General features: G+C 44.9%; 1 protein-coding gene across 1 annotated transcript in view; it reads left to right on the top strand.

The window, feature by feature from the left end:
• kntc1 (kinetochore associated 1) overlaps window positions 1–22,085 on the top strand; it is a 133,065-nt gene that overhangs the window by 84,287 nt on the left and 26,693 nt on the right. Inside the window, exons 52-59 of the mRNA XM_085961675.1 lie at window positions 2,312–2,367; window positions 6,636–6,714; window positions 7,539–7,657; window positions 9,142–9,277; window positions 11,530–11,625; window positions 16,036–16,092; window positions 19,384–19,438; window positions 19,541–19,604. Of these exons, the coding sequence (XP_085817801.1) occupies window positions 2,312–2,367; window positions 6,636–6,714; window positions 7,539–7,657; window positions 9,142–9,277; window positions 11,530–11,625; window positions 16,036–16,092; window positions 19,384–19,438; window positions 19,541–19,604 (662 nt within the window). The remainder of the gene's footprint in view (window positions 1–2,311; window positions 2,368–6,635; window positions 6,715–7,538; window positions 7,658–9,141; window positions 9,278–11,529; window positions 11,626–16,035; window positions 16,093–19,383; window positions 19,439–19,540; window positions 19,605–22,085) is intronic.

The raw sequence follows: 22,085 nt of genomic DNA on the forward strand, positions 1-22,085 counted from the left end.
TGCCAGCCCTGGGGAGGCAGGTTTGGAGGCAGGACTGCCAGGAAAATGGCAGAATTTGGGGGCGGGTGCCCGACCCACCCCCAACCCGCCTCCATGCCATCTTGCCAGGAGGCGGGTAGCCATCCCGCGCCGGGTCCCGCCTCCTCAAGGCGGGAAGGAGATTAATGCCAATTAACTACTAGTTAACGGGCAGTTTTTTGGCTAATCCCTATTTTGAGCCCTGAAGTGTGGGCTTCCCGACGGCTCCGAACCTCGCCAGGGTCAGCGAGGCGGGCCGTCGGTCTGCGGGGGTCAGAGGGGCCAAGATGTCCGGTGTGCAGGTGAGTAATGGGTGCATGTGTGCAGAGGTAAGTGTGTGTAAAGTGTTTTAATAAGTTTTACTTACCTTCACTTCTTCCTGCAGGCTTCCCCCCTTCAGGTCTCTGGAGTCCCTCAGCTCACTGGCACAGAAAGCAGAATGGCCGCTGAACTGTCAAAAGTTGCAGCCTTCTGCTTTCTGGTCAGGAAGGCTTTCTAATTGAGTTTTGAGTAAAGACACAACTTAGAAGACAGATCGTCAGTGTTTGACAGCTTCACAGAGCTGTCAAACGATGACATTTCATCTGTCAAGAGCTCTTGACAGATGAAACGGCACTCACTGACGTCACCTGTAACTGGTTTTCCCTTAATTGGCCTGCTAAGCCCGCTGGGCGGGCTTAACAAGGTCAATCAAGGGAAAATAGCGTGGGTTGGCCACAGGTCGATGGAGGCGGGACTAAAACCCAAAACCCAACGCCTCCCAAAGCTCCCCATTGACAAAATCCAGCCCATTGGGCTGCATTTTCATTGAGGAGGCAGGTAGGAGGCGGGACTACAACTTTCGGGGTTGTAGTCCCGCCTCCATCGAGTTCTAGTCAACCCACGCGATTTTGACTTGATTGACCTTGTTGAGCCCTCCCAGCGGGCTCAGCAGGCCAATTAAGGGCCACCCGGCAACAGGTGACATCACAGATTGATATTTCATCTGTCAAGACCTTTTGACAGATGAAATATCAGCGTTTGACAGCTGTTTGAAGCTGTCAAACACTGACAACCCGTACTCCAGGTTAATTCCTTCCTCTCAGGATGAATTAGAGATCTCCCTGGAACAGAAAGCTGAATGCTGCAACTTTTGACAGTTCGCAGCCATTCTGCTTTCTGTGCCGGTGAGATGAGGAACTCTCGAGACCTGAAGGAAGAAAGGCTGTAAAGGTAAGTACATGTAAGTAAAACTTCCTTAAACACTTTATACACACCAAACACACTTACCTCTGCACTCATACACCCATCACTCACCTGAACACCGGACATCTCGACCCCTCCAAGCCCTTCATCCCGACTGTCTGCCTCGCTAACTTGGCGTGGTTTGGAGCCGTCGGGAATCCCACGTTTCACCAATGAAAATAGGGATTAGGCTAAAAACTGCCTGTTAACTACCTGTTAACAGGCAGTTAATTGGCACTAATCCCCTTCCCGCATCGGGGAGGCGGGTCCCAGTGCGGGTCGGGTACCCGCCTCCTTTGAAACTGGCATGGAGGCGGGATGGGTTTGCGCTCCCCGATTTCGGGATTTTAACCCCCACACGTCTCCAATCCCACCTCCACGGCCCAATGAAAATCCTGCCCATTGTGTCTGTTCTGAAATAGAAGACGCACCCAAGTGTTCTGTACCCAGTTTATAGGTGTAAACAGTAGCCAAAGTTGATAAAGAAATTGTAAGTCTTGTGTACGACTTTAAATGCAAGTGAATTTAAGTATCTTTTTATAAGTTGCCAATGGGCTAACTGCTGTGCCCCTTCTTGTATCGTCATTGGCAAGTTCCACAGCTGCCTCTTGCCCTCTTTAGTTTTAGTGGAATATACCATTCATTAGGTTTCTCTTCTCATTGTATCAAAATAATGGAGAAAAAATATTTTATAAATAAAAAGCTTTTCTCTTTTAAAAAAAAAAAAAAAAAGATGGTAAGAGATGTTTACGGCAAGGTAGGAATGCAAAAACTGCTGAAGAGGAAAAATGGCATAGCTGTGCAAGGCAAATGAGCTGGTGGCTGTTTTCCCCTCCTTCCTATAATATAAATGATTCAGATTTATAAATGGAAAATGGTGTTAAGTGCTTAAACTTTGATTCTATCTTTGGACCTGATCTTAGTAAGATCTTTCATTCCAGTATAAACTATACTTCTATAAGCAACAGATTTGTTTTAGGATTGTAGTTTTTATCTCGGATTGATGCACTCACCTTTGTTAATCTACCAATATGAAATAACTTTAAAATTGTTTTTTTTTCAATTTTAGGGTAAAAAGTCACAGGAGAGCTTTAATAATATGCAAGAAGATCCAGTACTGATGAGGTGAGTTCCTTCTATTCATGTTAATACATGTATAGAACAAAAATCTGTGAAGATTGCTTGTTATGGCTGTTGCTCCGAATTTGCTAGATGTTCGAAAGATCCGTTTTATCGTATTTTTCCTGCTGGTGTGACTGTTGTATGACCTTGAGGGCTGATTTTAAATCCTGACACTTTTCCTCTAGGGCACAGCGATCCCTTATGGACTCGTCAAGTTGTTCCTGCATTCGGTGTAATTTTTGATTACTTGCTTCGACTGCAGTCATACCAGAGGCCATATGGAGCATGTGCAATCTTTTATCACTACGTAATTCCTCATTTTCCTTTAACAAATTTTTAACCTGATTCCAGAGCTGGTCTAAATCAGACTGCAATTGGCTTTGGGTCTGACCCTGACTGTGTGTTAATGCTTGCTCGCTCATTACAGGAAACTCTTTTTTTTTTATCCGGGACCAGCGTGGTGCCGGTTTATCAAAAAGTCCGGATTACAGAGAGGTATAGCAAAAGGTGCAAGAGCCCCGTACACGGCCACAGATCCAGGCGTCCCTGTTGCATGGCAACAGGTGCAGGAACCCCGGCCACAGATCCAGGCGTCCCTGTTGCATAGCAACAGGTGCAGGAACCCCGGTTACATGGCCACAGATCCAGGAACGGCCACTAATATGAAGTAAAACTTAACCTGAACCTACTCCTGAATTTTGACGGTTAACAGAGATTTCTGGTTTTTTAGGTGCCGGTAAATCGAGAGTTTCCTGTAGTTCGGAGTAACAGGCCGCCATCAGAAAATATTTAAATTTTTTATTTCATTTTTCCCTTATTATTGTGCTCAAAGAAGGTCTGACCTCCTTTGAAACTTGGACCGGCGATCGTCACCGCCCAGTCCTTATATTTTCCTACCATTAACTGGTTAAACTGGTCTCCCCTTTAGATGAGTCATGTTCCACCATAGTTACTGCTTTAAAACCTTATCTGACCCTAACAGATATTTCTTATCCGACTCTAACAGATATTTCTTATCCGACTCTAACAGATATTTCTTATCCGACTCTAACAGATATTTCTTATCCGACTCTAACAGATATTTCTTATCCGACTCTAACAGATATTGTCTGTCGCTTGTTCAGCCCCTTACTGTGGTATGTTTTGTCCAAAACAAAGTTCTGAAGTCCCATCTGGGCTCGCCAATTGTTGCTCAGAATTCGCTAGATGTTCGAAAGATCGAACAAATAGGTTCGCAATTTTTCCTTTTTAGGGTTCAAATGTAAGTTTGGTCTGAACAAACACACAGGCAACAGATTTCACGTACAAAGATTTATCTTTAATAAATGCTTAACAACCACCGTTCATAGTTTAAAGTACAATTCCAAAATATAAGACTCGCAACTTATATTGATATTACCCGATTTTGGTCCAAGGTGATCAATCTCTGTCCAAACCTCTACGTAGGGTTTCTGTCCCCAGGTCCCTGCTGTCGCGTGTTGCTCCTAGGTCCTTGCTCTCTCTCTGGGGTTTTCCCTCCTGGTTTATACGATTCTAAAATCTGTCCCACCTCTTCGGTTACACATTTGTTCCTTTTTTCTGTGCCCTGATGATTAGTTTATCCTATTCTACAACCTGTCCCATCTCCTTGATTAGTTTACGTCTTACTTCATTTAACTGGCGTCTGTAGTGACCTCACCCGTGTCTGATGAGGTTACCTATGAGCCCTCTGTTCAGAACATTCTATGGCTGATACTGAACTTCTGCATTATTTACCCACTATATCTTGCACATGGTGACTCCTTCATTTTATTTCAGTTTTCTTACTTAGACACTACTTTTCCATTTCCACAATGGCCAAATTCATAGACCTTGGGTATTGTCTAGTTTTGAGCAACTTTAGGATCTAACATTTCCATTCTCATTGTTTGGAATGGTTTCTTAAAAGTGACTTTTGGGGCAAGTACAACGAATAATGATAACTACTTACCCCTATGTAGATCACTTCCACAAATATAATCTTATGCATGGTCCCTTATTTGAGTAATGTGGATCTCCTTGTGTGATAGTGTCACTGTGGTTAGCTTTTTTAGAAACATTTTTTAAAAAGTACTTGTTTGGAAGGAAATGCACCATGATCTGCTCTAAACTAAATGATTACACCAATAATAAGGGGCAGACATGCTCCTGGGGGTTCCTTATGGCTTCCTTCATCTCTGAGACTCTAAATGAATGCAAGACTTCTAAAGGAACTTTGTTTAGGTTTATTTTAAAAAGTCAAATTAAAAAATAACTACTTTGGGTGATCTAAAGATATTTATTACATAGAATTTACAGAACAGAAATAGGCCATTTGGCCCAACTGGTGTATGCAGGCATTTAAGCTCCACACGAGTGTGTATGATGGAGCAGATCAATCCTGCACGATAAATACATTGCCATATATAATTTTATATCATCCATAGTACTTTCTTCTAACTCTGTGTATATGCCGCCCTGACTTAAGTAAAGTGCTTTATATAAAAAAAATAATTTTTTCTCCCCTCACTATTCTGAAGGCATTGAGCCCTCATTGGAGTACAGCTATGTCACAGAATCGTACAGCACGGAAGGAAGCCATTCGGCCCATTATGCCTGTGTCAGCTCTTTGAAAGAGCTGTCCAATGAATCCCACTCCCCTGCACTTTCCCCATAACCCTGAGAATTTTTCCTTTTCATGTATATATCCAATTCCCTTTTGAAGTTACTATTGAATCTGCTTCCACCACCCTTTCAGTCTGCTTTCCAGATTATAACACATATGTGAGTGTCATTTGCCCTCTGGTACCTCATACAAGTGGCTTTTCTTAATGTGTGAGATTAGATAGTGAGTCTTGGCAGGCTTTTCATTCAGGTGGAGCGGATGCAGCATCACCGTTGTACTTGATCCTGTCCCCTATCTCCATCTCCATACATGCAGTCACTGAATCATGTTCAGGAGGAGGGACATTAGTTTTTTTTTCTCCTCCCTAATTCAGGGGTAACAAGGCCAATTGTGCTCTCCTTACTGTTGTCCCAGATGAAATCGGCTAACTCAGCAGAAAGCAAGGATTGAACTTGAGAACTACTGTATCTGTGTGGCACAGTTATTCACTGCCTTAACCAAGTGTGCCATCAGAGAAACTAAAACATTGGGAATGAATTAAGCAATGTTTACGCCATTTTTATAGGGTTTCCACAGCCCTTCCACCAAAGTTATGGCGGATAACACACAGAATCACACAGAATCCCCACAGTGCAGATAGAGGCCATTTCGGCCCATCGAGCTTGCACCGACACATATCCCACCCTATCCCCGTAACCCCACGTATTTAATCCCCTAACTAAGGGTCAATTTATCATAGCCAAATCAACCTAACCTGCACATCTTTGGACTGTGGGAGGAAACCGGAGCACCCGGAGGAAACCCACGCAGACACAGGGAGAATGTGCAAACTCCACACAGACAGTCGCCCGAGGCCAGATTTGAACCCAGGTCCCTGGCGCTGTGAGGCAACAGTGCTAACCACTATGCCACCGTGCCCCCCTTAAGTGGGAGAACCCCTGCAGAAGTTCATCCCCATTGTACTTTGAAACTAACCTAATGGCAGATCATAGATTTTAAACTTTTTTTGTAGTGTAAAATGAGTATCATTACTAGAATTGTGCATTATAACAGTGTTGTCCAATAGAAATTGCTGACTAGCCACAGGCGTGGCTGTGGTGACACCATTTTGGCCGCATGCACTAATTTTAGTGCCTTGCATATACTCACACAATACAGGTAAATGGGCAACGTGTGTATATTTGTTTGACAAGCATCTACGACCATTCAGTAACCAAGGAAGTAAATCACTCCATGATCAAAAAACTCACACACTCTGCTTTTTGTTTTACCATTTTACCAACAAACACACAAAAAGGTTAAAGTACAGCAACATACACTGTGAATTTAAGTATTGAGATCACATGCCCAACAACGGTGTCGTCTTACTCATTTTTTATTTACTAATCAGAAATGCAATTAGTCACATCTGGATTCCCAATTAGCCACATGTGGATAATAGCTAACGTATTGAACAACACTGCATTTTTATTTCAGATTTCGAGCATCTGCAGTATTTTGCTTCTGTTATGCTGCATTTTAACTAACTGGATTCAATTAAGAAATGATTTTGCCTCTAATAGGAATAAATATTTATTTTTAGAAGTTTTTTCATGTCTGTTTTCCTTGGATTAAAGCACTAATGAATGTTTTATGCTTGTTTTTGCAGAGTTATTTACCTTCTTCAAATGTACCCAGTTGACTACAGTGCAAAATTACTTTTTACTGTTGCAACAGGTTCATCTTCTGTATGTAACTCTTTCTGAACATTTATAATTTTTATTAGCATCATATTTGCTCATTTGAAATTAATGATAGATGGGGTCTATATCCTATCTTGATTCAAACAAGTAAACAAAAATCAGCAAATGGTAAAAAGAATTACTTTGCAACCTCGAGTATTTTGATTTCAAATGTTGTGTTTGGTATGAGGAGGTGCTGCTGTTTGAATGTTTTTGCGAAACACAAACCAATTATATTGAGAGAATAAAAATAACAACTGACAGAAGTGAATGTTCTATTTAGAGGGGTAAAATAAGCACGGGATTCCAGGTCTCCCTGCTGGTGCAGCATATTGGTGCAATGTGTGGTTATTTATAGTTTTGTGACTTTCCTGTCGTCATTGCATCAAGTGACATGCAAATAAGAAAAATTAAATAACATTAAAAAATGTTTTTAAAAGAAAAGGTCAAATACGAGTGAGCAAAAGAAGAAAAACCAAATGGGACTTTAAAAATAAGCATGTACCTAGATAGTCTTAACATTCCAGTCTATCAGAGAATTAGTGCTCTTTTTTTAAAGTTTATTTTTAAATTCATTATTTTGTTTTGTTTTCTTTTCCTGTGGCACTACATTCTCTGGGTGAGATGAAGAGAGGGTGCTGGTCTGTAACTGGTGGTGAATCACAGGCATTGATGTGCTGCTGACCACTGTTGGTCTAGTCCATTGAAACACCAGTGCCTGTGCTGACTTTGAACCACGGGTTTTAAATATAGATTTTACACTTGGTGTACTTTAATGATTGGTGGCAAATTTATGCTTGATTAATAATCTCTCATTTCTTATTTTCTAGCCTTTTGGTGGTGCCCAGCTGTCATTTGCCCACAAAAGCCGTGCTTTGCAGTGTCTTCTTCATATTGCAGACAGTGAGACAATAGCAAACATTAGTCAGCAATCAATTGAGCAAGTCAAGTATGTTGCAATTGAACCATTTGCTAAATAAATATTGCAACTACAAACCAATAAGCATTCCTTTGCAAAGAATGTAGTGAAAACGTATTTCCAAGTTTCTTTCTATTTCACAGTACAGGTAGACTATCCTTTATCCGAAAACCTTGGGACCAGCTGAGTTTCGGTTTTCGGAATTTTTCGGATTTCGGAAGGTATTGGGAAATTTGTCAGGGGTCGGCGGGGGGTCGGGTGGGGGTCGGGGGGGAGAAAAGAATGTCGGACGGGTCGGGGGTCGGGTCGGGTCAGGGGGGAGAAAAGAATATCGGACAGGTCGGGTCGGGTGGGGGGTGGAGAAAAGAATATCGGACGGGCCGCTGCAGCTATCGGATGGGCCGCTGTATTGTCGGGTTCACTCTCCCGGTACCTCCTTCACACTGCCCGGCTCGGCCTGCAATCTCCTACCCAAGAGGGAACTCTGTGACCCTCTGCCCTGCTCAGCGTAAGTCGTGCGCCACCCTGGTCATGTCGTGCGCACGACTTACGCTGAACGAAAAAACTTTCGGTTTTTAGAGGTTTTCGGTTTTTGGAAGTTCGGATAAAGGATAGTCTACCTGTATTAGTCTTCCCATCCACTCCATTGTTGTGCATTGTCAGAGCTCTACAGTTCTAAAATGTGTTTATTGCTGCTGTTCACAAAGTAAAAATGATTTAATTGAAAATGGAAGAGAAAATTCTCATTCCTCTCTTCCTCATTCTGGGCCTTTGGCTTAGTGTGTAAATGTGCTGTCTATTGTGGCATTGAACCATATAGATTAGAAAGGTCCCAAGTTTGATCCTGGGTTTTTGCTAAGTTAGGCATTCAACCAGGGCAGCATTAGGGCATTATAATTAGCTTCAGACTTGGTGGGGGAGGGAGGAATAAGCAACAGGCTTCCCAGAACTAGCTAGCTACCTCTGCTGGATATATTCAAGCAAGGAGAAGGTCAGGCTTGGCTGTGATAGTCCCTATGGTTGAATTGTCTGCTGACAATGTCCAGGCTCACACTTGAAGAACAGTCACTTGAGTGCAGCGCTGAAGTGCCATTGTTATCTGTAGAACAATCATTTAGGAGAGATGGGGTAAATCGGGATGAACAGAGGAAAAATATTACTTGACGCATTTTAAAAAAAGGCAATTATTAACATGCAACATGTGGAATATTTTGGGTCATTTGTAACTCAAACTATTTTCGGATTTTAATTAGAGAATTATATAGTACCAAAATTCTAGAAAAACTGCTTCAGAATGTAAACTGAATAGGCCATACTAGTTGTATTAGTAAGTTAATCAATAGCATCATAACCAAAGACATTACAATGAAAGAAATATCCTTCTTTAATTATCGAACTTGTTGATTTTGAAGACCTTTTTTTGTTACTAAAGTGTCTACTCAATGGGTTTAATAAATATATATTTTCATAATGCAACTATCTACAATAAATATAATTGGGCTTTGTTCTTATAGGTGTTACCTGAAGTATTGCATTTATTTGGCTGAATTTGAAATCTTGAACATACCATACACCATTGAATCGTTCCACAGCAGTCCCAAAGAAGGCATGATCAAAGGTTTATGGAAGAACCACAATCACGAGCCTAGAGTTAGTACAAAGATCTGTGAACAAAGATCTGTGTAAATTTAATGTAGAACAGCTAGCACTGTTTGTCTCCGTAATAACATTTTGATTAGAAAAAACATGTATGTATATGTATTACTCTATTGTGTGACTCACTTCACTTTGTGTTCTCTGATCTTGCTATGAGCATCAGATCTAGTGCTGATGCATATGAAAATTGACAGGCAGGAAAAGACCAGCTGGTCCATCAAACCTGCCCCACATTCATAATGCCTGGAGCATCATGACTAGACACTGATGTGTCTAGATTCCAGCCACACACAATGCAGTAAGGAGAACTTTTATATGTCCCAGCAGTCATGTAATCTAGAAGAGGCAACAAAACATGGCCAAAAAGGGAAAAGAAATCTGGAAAATTCCTCTCCAACCCCCTCAGACAATCTAAACCAGTCCAGGGTGTGGCAAACAGTGATGATGATACCAATTGACTGCAACAGGACATAGAAAGGCAGGTAGAATGGGCAGACAAGTGGCAGATGGAATTTAATACAGAGAAGTGTGAGGTGATGCATTTTGGCAAAAGGAACAGGGCAAGGCAATATACACTTAATGGCACAGTTTTAAAGTTTTACAGTGTGCAGGGACAGAGGGACCTGGGAGTTAATATACATAGGTCCCTGAAGGGCAGGACATAGTGAGAGAGTGGTTAACAAAGCATATGGGATCTTGGGCTTCATAAATTGAGGTATTGAGTACAGAAGTAGAGAAGTTATGCTGAACCTTTATAAAGCGCTGGTTAGGCCACAACTAGAGTATTGCATCCAGTTCTGGTCACCACACTTTAGGAAGGATGTGAAGGCCCTTGAGAGGGTGCAGAGGAAATTTACCAGAATGGTTCCGGGGATGGGGGATCTTAGCTACAAGGACAGGTTGGAGAAGCTGGATTTGTTTTCATTAGAGCAAAGGAGGTTGAGGGGTGATTTGATAGAGGTCTGGGTGATTTGATAGAGGTCTACAAGATTATGACTGGTTTGGATAGGCTAGATGGGAAAAGGCTGTTCCCACTAGTTGATGGTAGAAGGACTAGGGGACACAGATTTAAGGTTTTGGGCAAGAGATACAGGGGGGACGTGAGGGAAAACTTTTTTACGCAGCGAGTGGTGAGGACCTGGAATTTGCTGCCGATGGAAGTGGAGACACTCAATGTTTTCAAGGGAAGACTGGATAGGCACTTGAGGAAAATAAACTTGCAGGGCTACGGGGATAGAGCGGGGGAATGGGACTGACTGGATTGCTCTACAGAGAGCCGGCACGGACTCGATGGGCCGAATGGCCTCCTTCTGTGCCATTATGACTCTCTGACCACATTGACCATGCTTATGTAAACTGGTAAATCGCTTACCATTTATAAGATGCAGCCAAGAACCAATCAAGCTCTCTTTTAAAGGCAAGCAGAGTCAGCACACACCACCCAAGCTGGCACCTTATTCCTAAGGTCCACTACTCTCTGGGGGAAAAGAAGAACTGCCTAACATCTAGCCTATTCCTATTCTTGCTTAGCTTAAATACATGACTCGCGGTCCTCCCCCAATCTGTCAAACTGAGGTAATCTATTGGTGGGTTTGCAATCAGCCCTTTTATATGCCTCCACATCAGGTCGCCTCTTAAGTCTGTGCTGTTCTAGAATAAATAGACCCAGCTCTTTAAGCTTATCTGAGTAATTAAGATTCTTTAAGCTGGGAATCATTCTTGTGGCTCTCATCTGAACCTTTTCCAAGGCCTCTACATCACCCACCATGTAAGTGGACCAAAACTGGACACAGTATTCTAGATACGGTCTAACCAAAGACCTGAAAAAGGGTCGAATGATATCCTTTGATTTTTATTGAATGGTTCTATTATTACAACCCAATGCCCTGTTTGCTTTGGCAACAGCTTCTGTGCATTGGTTATGAACTTTGAGTGATCTGTGCACGATAACACCCTAGATCCTTTTCCCTCTGAACTGATTTCAGTATTGCTCCCTGTAAATGGCAAGTAGAAATAGATGTACAAATAAAAATTCACACTTACAAAGTTAGGTATATGCTGCATTTAAAACAAAATAGTGAACATTGTAATGCTTTTACACTGGAAGTTATTGTATTTAGAAAGTGGAGGTTTAGGTGCTAGTTGTCTGAATTCATCCAGATATTTTAAAAGACAACACTATATCTTGAGGTTTAGAAGTTCTCTGTATAAGAAACTATAATAAACAATGTTTCTTTTATTCATAGGCTGTTAGATTGGTTACTGAGTTGAGTTTGGCGTACAGGGTGTATGACCCACAGCTATGGAATGGTATACTGCAGAAACTGCTGGCTTTTAACATGGTAAGTAAACAAATACAGCTGAGTCCTTCTGCATGCATATCTAATGCAAACAATTAAAATTCTCAAAGTACATTTTCATATTTTCATTTTGAGCATGCTTACTTGGGATCAACAGTAACTTGCATTTGTAAAGCACCTTTAACATAGAAAAAGTTCTTGAAGCACTTCAGAGGAATCCCGAACCGAGGAAAACTGATCCCGAGCCGTCGAAAGAGAAATTAGGAGGGTTATCCAAAAGCTTGGTTGAAAGGATCGAGGTCTTATAGGAGGCATATTATGAAAGTTTCAGAATGGTTAAGGTCGGTGAAGGCGTGCAGTGCTATGAAGGTGGAAGTGGACCACCATTGAGGTTGAAAAGATATGGGGGCAGACTCTCCGCTCAAGGTTGAACAGGACACTGAGGCTACAAATAGCCTGGTTCAGCCCGAGATAGTGGCTAGGGGGAGGGATAGAGTCAGTGGTGAGGGAGCGAAGCGTGCTGGGAACGAAGGTGATGGCTTTACTCTTACCAATGTTTAGCTGGTGGAAGTTAATACTCATCCAAGACTGGATGTTGAACAAGCAGTTTGGCAGCGAGGGTAACAGGAATTGGGAGAGATGGTTAAAAAATAGAGATGGATGTTATCATTGTACATTTGGAAGTTGATCCCATGTCTGTGTATGATGTGGCCAAGGGGCAGCATGTAGATGTGCAAGTGGAGGGGGCCAAGGGTAGATCTTTGGATGGCTCAAGAGGTGATGGTGCAAGTGTGGGAAGCGAAGCCATTGGTAGAGCTGCTCCGGATACGATCAGATAGGTAAGAAAGAATTTATACTCAGCCTTTCACGACCTCAAAGTTCCAAAAAGCTTCACGGGCAATGAAGTGCTTTTGAAGTGTAGGGCTATATTTTCTCAGCGGTGGCGGGATAGCTGGTTGCTGGGTTCCGGTTCCGGTCCTGCTCCCGGTTGCAGCCGCTCTGTCAAAGGGATTTTCCCCTGTTTGGCCTTGTTAAGCTCACTGTGCAGGCTTCCCGGCCAATTAACAGGAAGCGGGTTGGATGACGTCATTTGATGATGCGTCATCAGCCGGTTACCTTAAAGGGACCACAGCCACATTGAGTTTGACAGTTGTGCTCTGTGTTTTACAGCATTGAGGTGCAGTAAACACTGACAAGCACTGCAGAGAGGTGGGCGATTGCACCCAGGCTCTCCAATGACTCACTCCATATGCTTATGGAGGGAGTCACAGCATGCAGGGAGGTTCTCTTCCCTTCCAAGGGCGGAGGAGACCTCCCCAGGACACCAGCGCAGCCTGGTTGCACATTGCACATGAGGGCAAAAGCAGGGATGTCGTCAGGAGTCCCTGGCTGCAGTGGCCAACCTTTCATTGATCTCAGTGGATTACGAAACGTTACTGCAAAACCACACTCAAACTCACCCTGCTGTGCCACTCAACACATCCCCATCACTCTGTCTTCCATAACCTTCTCCTGCACATCCTTACTCACACCAACTTACCTTGCACCTCCACCCATCCTTCTCTATCTACATTATCACTTCCCCATCTCATTAGCCACCCCTCAAACTCACCCTCATCCTACTGCAAGCATACCAACTAACAACATGCAAGGGTAGGCACTTTGAGAGGTTTAGCCAATGTCCATGAGAAGTTTCTGGTAATGTGTTGTCATACAGTGGAATCTATATTTTCAACACTGCCCCTTTTTGGACAGATCTGTGCGTACCTTGAGAAGTGTCTTATTGAGTTCCATTGAATGTTGAGACTCAACTTTCCCGCCCCCCCCCCCCCCCCCCGCCCTAGGGTTTACAGCGTCAAGTGAAGTAAATCTGGCCATGGTGATGCCATCGCTGACCTCCCGGGCAGCATTGTTGTCAGGGCTGATGCCTTGTGTCCTGTGCAGCATCAGGTGATGGCGGAGAAGGTGGCGGTGTTGTTGGTGCTGCTGGTGTGCCTGCTGATGTTGGTGTTGGGGCTGAGCGTGGAAGGAATCAGAGGAGCAAGGTGAGATCGTTTCTAGGGCACTGATGTTGTTGCAATAGATGGCAGCTGCAGGTGAGATGACAGAAACAATGTCAATGGTGAGAGAGGTTGTTCCAATGAGGTGGCACTGGACATACAGTTGGCTCTAAACACTTGCAAGCTAAAGAAATCTCTATGTCTTACAAATGTAGTAACCAACAGTTTCTGCACTCTGAAACTGAACAGCTGCAACATGGCATCCTTTACACCACTTCTGCAGCTGTCAGATACATCAGAGCAGACTCAACTCACGCCAGGGTGAGCTGACGTGTTCCCCGAGCAGCGGGTAACCTGTGGGGGAGAACATAAAATTGGAAGGAAGCCTCAAAATACCATTAAATTGGCTCTTAACAAGCCATTTAATGAGCTCAATTGTCTTCCCCGCCGCTTGGTGTCGGGTCAGTTCTCCACTGACAGACCCGACACCTGGGAGACTCGTGTGGAGGCGGGGTGACAGCGGATTTCCTACCCGCTATCAATCTTTGCTATTTTGACAGCGGACCTGCCTCCAAACTCGCGCTCTGAGCGCCAGCAAAATCCAGCCCGTAGTCACTGTTGTAATGTAGAGAAACACAGCAGCCAATTGGTGTACAGCAAGGTCCCACAAACAGCAGTGAGACAAATTATCAGATAATTTTGTTTTTGGTGATGTTGATTGAGGTGTAAATGTTAAGCCAGGATACCAGGACAGGTCCCTTGCTCGTCTTCAAACAGAGCCATGAGATTTTTTACATCCACCTAAGAGGGCAGGTGTCACGTCTCAAAGACAGCATCTTTTGACAATACAGCACTCCCTTAGCACTGGAATGAAGTATCAGCCTAGATTATGTGCTCAAGCCTCTGGAGTGGGACGTACCCATAATCTTCAGGCTCAGAGGGAAGAGTTCTACCATTGAGCCAAGGCTGACACCAAAAGTGCAATAAAGCAAAGGGAGCTTCATAGAGCTGGACAAAAAAGGAGGAGGATGTAACTGACTGTCAAATTTTGTTTGATAACGCTCCTGTTTTACTATGTTAAGGTGCTATATAAATGCAAGTTGTTGTTGTGTCCGTAAGGGTGACCCTGAGCTTCCGGTCGCCTGTCACTTTAATTCTTCGCTTCACTCCCACTCTGATCTCTCTGTCCTCGGCCTATTACATTGTTCCAATGAAGCTCATTGTAAGCTCGAGGAACAGCACCTTGTAGCAGTTCGTGTTCACCTAGGTAGGTATCGGACGAATGACTACTAAATAATCGAGTTCGACTTCAGGAGAACAATCTAGAAGTTGTTTATTTACAAGAACAGACGAAATACAGCAGGTAAGGCGGCTGGATGCAGGAGCACCGTGAAGTAGGTCTTTCCCCAGCTGGGACGCCACGAGGACTGAGTCCGCAGTCCTGTGGATAGCGTGATGACGTCATCACGCTTGGCTATGTTTTCCCGCGCTTCGGGCGTCACGTGACCGCGTCGTGACGTCAGTGCGTTCGCCCGCGCTTGGGGCGGTCACGTGACCCGCGCCGATACACCGACGCATCTACCTGGCACTGTGGCTGGCCATTGCGACCGTCGAGGGAGTGGTGACGTCAGCGCGCTAGGGCGCGTCTTAAAGGGGCAACGGCCCAAACAGGTAAGTAATATACATACAGTTAGGTTAAAGTGAATTATGTACATTATATAGTAAGGGACACCCGGTGGAACCACCACAACCTCATCTTTTGATTAGGCACTTTACAGCCTTCCGGACTCGACATCGAGTTCAACAATTTCGGACAATAACCCCTGCCCCCATTTTTCATGCTGTATTATTTTGCCATTCCCATTTGCAACATTTTATCTTTCCTGCCTCTTACATAAGCACAGCATGTTCTTTCAATTCCTTCCTCCCCTCCTAAACCGCCCGCCCCTTCCCCCCCCCCCCCCCCCCCCCTGTCTCTGCACCTGCTTAATATTTGTTACATCTCCAGCTTTTTCCAGTTCTGATGAAGGGTCCTAGACCTGAAACGTTAACTCGGTTTCTTTCTCCACGGATGCTGCCTGGCCTGCTGAGTATTTCCAGCATTTTCTGTTATTTCAGATTTCCAGCATCTGCAGTATTTTGCTATTGTATTAACATAACAATCATGTATATATTTTGTGGGGTGTGAAAGATAGCTCAGATGCATTTCTTCAGACTTCAGAGTATAAAAGAGGAGCAATTGTGAATTTTATCTATAACCAAAAGAGTTTGTTGTTTACTGCTGCTTTTTAAAATATTGAATAAACTTTTTGAACATTTTTAGCAGTTTGTCTTCAAAGTTTCCAGGCTCTCCTTTTATATTACTACTCTTTTTTGAAACACTAAATATGCACTTCTATTTAAATGAAATGTGCAGCTTTTGTCCAAAATTCAATATGTTTGTGTGTTACAGACCAACTATTTGAGGAAAGTTCTAGTAGCAATCACTGCGATACTCCCTTTGTGGCAGGTATGTGCTATTTTGCTTTGCAAATACTATTGTAGACCTATTACTGATCTTTTTGTATATTATGATAATACAGCGACGAGAGGGCATTGCCATTGTTCTTTCCCTAATGTAAAAGAGACAGATAAGTCACTGGCCCTGCAGATGCGAAATATTAGCAAACATAACATTAACCACTGACCCATTTCTCAGTCATCCTGTTGTGTTATGTTCCAGCTCTGTTGGATTAAAATAATTATTGCATTTAATTTATGTGCCAATAAACTACTGAAGCTTTCCTCTTGTTGGTTGCCACTGAGAGAGAGAAAGAACACGTTGGGGGCTTGCATAACGTGTGTTGCATAAAGTATTGATTGGGGAAAGGTTATTTGGTCTGTCTTTCCAACAAACCATATGCAATTCACAGGGTGATCCGTGCTCCACAACTTATTTAATTTTCTGAGGGAAGTTCTAAGAAGATAGTCCAATTTCTCCATGACTCCTGAACGTAAGCAGGAAAATGTCAATATATTGGCCAGTATACATTATTTAACCTGAGACAGAGGGCTGGATTTTATCAATGGAGGCGAGTAGGAGGCGGGACTCCCACTTTTGGGGTTGTAGTCCCGCCTCCATCGAGTTGTGGCCAACCCACTCGATTTTCACTTGATTGACCTTGTTGAGCCCGCCCAGCAGGCCAATTAAGGGCCACCCGGCAACAGGTGACGTCACAGATTGACATTTCATCTGTCAAGAGCTTTTGACAGATGAAATATCAGCATTTGACAGCTCTTTGAAGCTGTCAAACACTGACAATCTGTACACTAAGTTAATTCCTTCCTCTCAGGCAGATTTAGAGATCTCTCCGGAACAGAAAGCAGAGGCTGCAACTTTTGACCGCTCGCGGCCATTCTGCTTTCTGTGCCGGTGAGATGAGGGACTCCCGAGACCTGAAGGAAGCCTGTAAAGGTAAGTAAAACTTATTTAAACACGTTATACACAAACAAACACACTTACCTCTGCACTCATGCACCCATCACTCACCTGAACACCGGACATCTCGAACCCTCCAAGTCCTTCAGCCCGACGGTCCGCCTCGCTAACTTGGCGTGGTTTGGAGCCATCGGGCAGCCCACACTTCAGGGATAAAAATAGGGATTAGGCTAAAAACTGCCTGTTAACAGGCAGTTAATTGGCATTAATCCCCTTCCCACCTCGGGGAGGCGGCTCCCAGCACAGGTCGGGTACCCGCCTCCTGGGAAACGGGCATAGAGGCGGGATGGGTTCGTGCCCCCCGATTTTGCGTTTTAACCCCCCACACGCCTCCAATCCTGCCTCAACTGCCCGATGAAATTCGAGCCCATTATATTTCATATTTTCTCAAGAAAATGGAAGTTGCAGTCTTCTGTAGAGTATTTGATGATCTGTGTTAAAAGTATCTTTAAACTTTCAATCCTAATCCTACAAAGGTACTCTTTTTATATAGGAGCTAATAAATATAGCATTTCTGTCCTGTTTTGCTTTCTACTCTATCTTCTCTAACTCTCGCCAAACTTTTGTGAGGCCTTTATAGCCTCGTAACTTCTGTAGAAGTTGTGGGGAAAAGCTTAGAATTCACAATTGCTATCTTTCCTAATTGAGTTCTGAGTTACTTGCAGTTCCACTTTGCTTATATATCAATAAAGTGGGGCTGCAGCTCCCTGAGCGTTCATCCAGTGAATAACTGATCCATGCAGACCAGGAAGGTCACAAATTTGATCCATAATTGATTTAATTAATTTCAGTGGTAGAGTCTCTACAATTGAACTCTGTGCCCCTATTTTTGGGAGGGAGAAAAATAAATCAGTCATGATTCCTAGTCCTGATTGCTATCCTACACCTCCTGCTGAAAGTGAATGTGTATGGATGTTGGATGAGGACAGGTTCAGGCTCTGCTAGGATGCCCTCTTGGTTAAATAACCTGTGATGTGTAACGCCAAGACTCTCAAATAAATAATGGCCCCTGGAAGTAGGTCCTGGCTAGCACCTGCCATCTGTGGAACTGTACTCTAGCAAGGAGTCAATGTCTTCAATAGAGAGGAGAGAAAATGGGCTGGGGAGAACCCAGAAGTAGAGTTTATGGTAATGTGTTAATGAAGACTACTGAAGCATTAGATGACCTATTACATTTGAATTAAAAAAAAAAAAAAGAAATAGCGATTGGAAAAGAGCATTTAATGTAAATCAGAATCGCTATGGTAAGCTCAGGAGACAGAACTGATTGTGATTTTTGACTGCAAACATTAGCAGCCTACTAAATTTGATAATTGTATTTTTATAACACCTTATCATGGAAAAATATCTGAAGGACTTCACACAATGAAGTGCAATTATTGCTATTAAACATGACCGCCTTCTGCGCCAGCAGTATCCACAGACAGCAGTTGGATAAATAGTTAGTTCATCTGTTTTTTTTGGTGTATGGGTAGATGGACAAATGTTGGCCAGGATACCAGGAGAGCTCTTTGAATGGTGCCAAAGGTTATTTAATGTCAACCTGGGCCACCAGAAAATGGGACTTTGTTTTGCTGCCTTATTTGAAAGACAGCACCTTTGACAAGGTAGCACTCCCTCAGTACTGCATCGGGCTTTCAGCTTGGATTACGAGCCAAACCCTGTTGTGGGACTCAAATGCTCAACCTTCTGACGCAGAGACAAGCCGACTCCCAAGAAGATGAATGTATACCGCAGCTAGTTACCAATATGCATTCAAGCATATTCTCGATAAGCATAACTTGCCTGTCTTACCTGCCCCCTCTCTTTCTTGCACGTATTCGTTGTGTCTCCCTCCCACCCACGTTCTCTCTGAACTGCCCCTGCTTGCTCTCCTGCATGCATTCGCTCACTTTTTGTTATTTTTCTCCATCTCCTTCTGCTGTCCTTTACCCACACGTTTGCTCGTGCCCCCCCCCCCCCCCCCACGTTCTCACAGATCCGACCCCCGCCCCTCGCTTTTTCTCTCTAGAATCGGAAGTAGAAGGAAGCGGTAATAATTTACCTAGGCAATTGGCCAAGTGTGTCAATCCTCCCAGGTAATCGGGGTAATGGGTACCTGTTGACGCTGACTGCCACTTGGCTCTTTGAATATTTTTTTTTGGAGGAGTCAATACTGGTGAAGTATTATCAGATGACTGATTTTGGCTTTTTTTGCTGTGAAAGGTCATTTTCATTTCTTCAAATTATAAACTCTTAAAATGTTTTGCTCAGTATTAAAAGCTTAGTACTGCTATTCCACCGTTCTGGTTAATGTTTAATAATCATATTTATTTTGTACAGATTCCAAATTTTACCAGAGCATGGCGTAGTGTGATTCTTGCACCTTTCCTTTCAGGTATGTAAGTTTTTTAAATCGACCTTTAGCATTTTTAAAATCCAAATGGAAGACGTGCCACCTATGAACAAGATTTCTATTTTTTTTAAATTCTTTATCCAGCCTCGTGTCCTCCAAGTCCAAAGCAACTCGAGGCTTGCTATCAGTCATTCGTGCTCTTGATCAAGTAAGTGCTACCAAATCAAATCAGAGACCTTGGCCTAGAAATTCAGTTGGTTGCGCCAGCAGTTAGCGCCTTAAGAGAAGTGAATTTCGGGCGCTATGCGTGTAGCGCCCGGGCGCAGCGCAGTTTGCGCCTCGCCCCAAATTAAGTTGACCCTTAGCGCCGGCGCAAAGTTTAGCGCCCGCCCGGCTGTGCGCGCAGAAAATGACGTCACATCCTCGTGCAACGCCCTTTGCGCGCCCCGATTCCAAACTTCAGTCGGACCGCCCCATTGTGCGGCTGGCGGCCAGAGCGTTTGTAAAATGGAACGCAACACAGTCGACGCGGGCCCCGGGGAGCGCAAATTAAAGGGCACGTACCCTGCAGTATAAAGGGCAGCCATTTTGCAGCAAACACTCTTGTGCAACGGATTTCTGGACACACAACAAGGAGGAGAGCTAACTGGTTTCGTGCAGCAATAGCTCAGGTATTTTTGGACTCAGGCCAAAGCACTGCAAGTGCCCTGTTGGAAATTTGACTCTTTGCCAGCATTTGATGGGGGTTGCATGGGGTGCCAACGCGGAGTTTCAGCGCCATGTGCGTAGGGCTCGCAGACGCGGGGTCAGAGGGGCAGCCCTGGCTAGAGGCAGAAGGGGCAACAGGCGTCGGCAACATAGGCCTTACCCAGTCAGGGTATACCGCCAGCAGCGCTCCTACCTCACCATGAGTGGCGCGCGATGTGTAAGAAGGCTGAGATTCCGAAAGGAGGTGGTTGCAGAGATCTGCCACCTGCTTCGCAGAGATCTGCGTCCAAAGCTCAGGTGCAGGACGTCTCTGTCGGTGGAAGTGACGGTGGCATTGAACTTCTATGCCACCGGCTCCTTCCAATCCGCTGTTGGGGACATAGCTAACATATCCCAGTTCGGCGTGCATCGCTGCATCCGCCAGGTGACCGATGCCCTTTTCAGAAGGAGACGCCAATTCATCTCCTTCCCCATGGCCCTGGAGAGCCAGCATCAGCGTGCAGTGGGATTTGCAAGACTCGCGGCCTTCCCCTTGGTGCAGGGCGCCATTGACTGTACGCATGTGGCTTTGCGGGCACCTCTGGAGCATGGCGAGCAGTATCGTAACCGGAAGGGCTACCATTCTCTCAATGTGCAGCTGGTGTGTGACCACAAGCAGCGCATCCTGGCTGTCAATGCCTGCTTTCCAGGCAGCTGCCACGATGCCTTTATCCTGCGGCAGAGTACTGTGCATGACATGTTCGAGGCACAGCCTCCCCCAAGAGGATGGCTACTCGGGGACAAAGGCTATCCTTTGTGTACCTGGCTCATGACCCCGCTCCGCGCGCCCAGGACCGCTGCTGAAGAGGCATACAACGAGAGCCATCAAAGGAGCAGAAACATCATCGAGCAAACTATTGGGGTCCTCAAGCAGCGGTTCCGCTGCCTTGATCGTTCCGGCGGATCTCTGCAGTATTTGCCGCACCGGGTCTCCCAATTTGTCGTAGTTTGCTGCATGCTACACAACCTGGCTCTCCGCAGGATTCAGGCACTGCCACCTGATGTTGGACCACCACCTCAGGAGGAGGAGCAGGAGGAGGAGGAGTACGTTCCCAGGAGGGAGCGACAAGGTCCAAGGGCCGTCCGTCGCCAGCTTATTGAACGTAACTTCTAAGCCCCCTGTCAGGGAATGCCTTGTGGCCATGAAGCAAGATGAATGCAGCCGCTCCGCAAGCCCTCAGCCGGCGAAGGCAACAAAGACTAACAAGAACAACCATGGACACTGTCTGAATAAAGATAAATTTATATTTGACAAAAATGAAACCCCTTCCCACATGAATCCCAAAAACAATCAACGGCCCCCACAAAAAGTGCAACAAACTACTCACTCCCACAACCTGGGGAGGAGTAACTCCACATTTGAACAAACCAGGCCTCAACCTCAGCCTTAACGCAAAAAACATACCCATAAACAAAACAACCATGGGCAAAATAAAGATGTCCACCGCCATATAAAATGAAAGCTGGCCACACCCTCTACTTAGTGGCCCGCGAGGGCGAGACCTTGTCCAGCCTTTTGGCGCCCCTGCCCGGCCTGCTGCTTCTCCGCAAGCTCTGCCCAGTGGCTGCTGCGAGGCTGGGGGAAGGCGCCTGAGGGTCAGATGTCCTTCTGCCAGATGGCCTTGGGGGGCGGCCTACACGGGCTTTGGGCCTCGAGGGGCCGGCTGTTGATTGGCGCACATGTGCATGCCCACCATCAGCTCCAGCCGCTTGCCGTTGATGCTCCACTGGGGGAGTGGCGGCGACGGATGGCACAATGTGGGCAAGCTGGCGTATTGGAGGCGCTGGCTGGTGATGTCACACGCTGGCACTCGCCCGGGCACGCACTGCACGATCCGCACCAATCAGCTGAAGGGCGGATCGCTGTGCTGCTGCAGCGCGGCGGGTGTCCTGGCGATGCCTGGCTGAGGCAGCGCGTGTGGCAGCAGTGAGTGCCCCTGTT

Source organism: Somniosus microcephalus, chromosome 19 (assembly GCF_052327205.1).
Source record: "Somniosus microcephalus isolate GS21.2 chromosome 19, FLI_Smic_1.0, whole genome shotgun sequence".
NCBI lineage: Eukaryota > Metazoa > Chordata > Chondrichthyes > Squaliformes > Somniosidae > Somniosus > Somniosus microcephalus.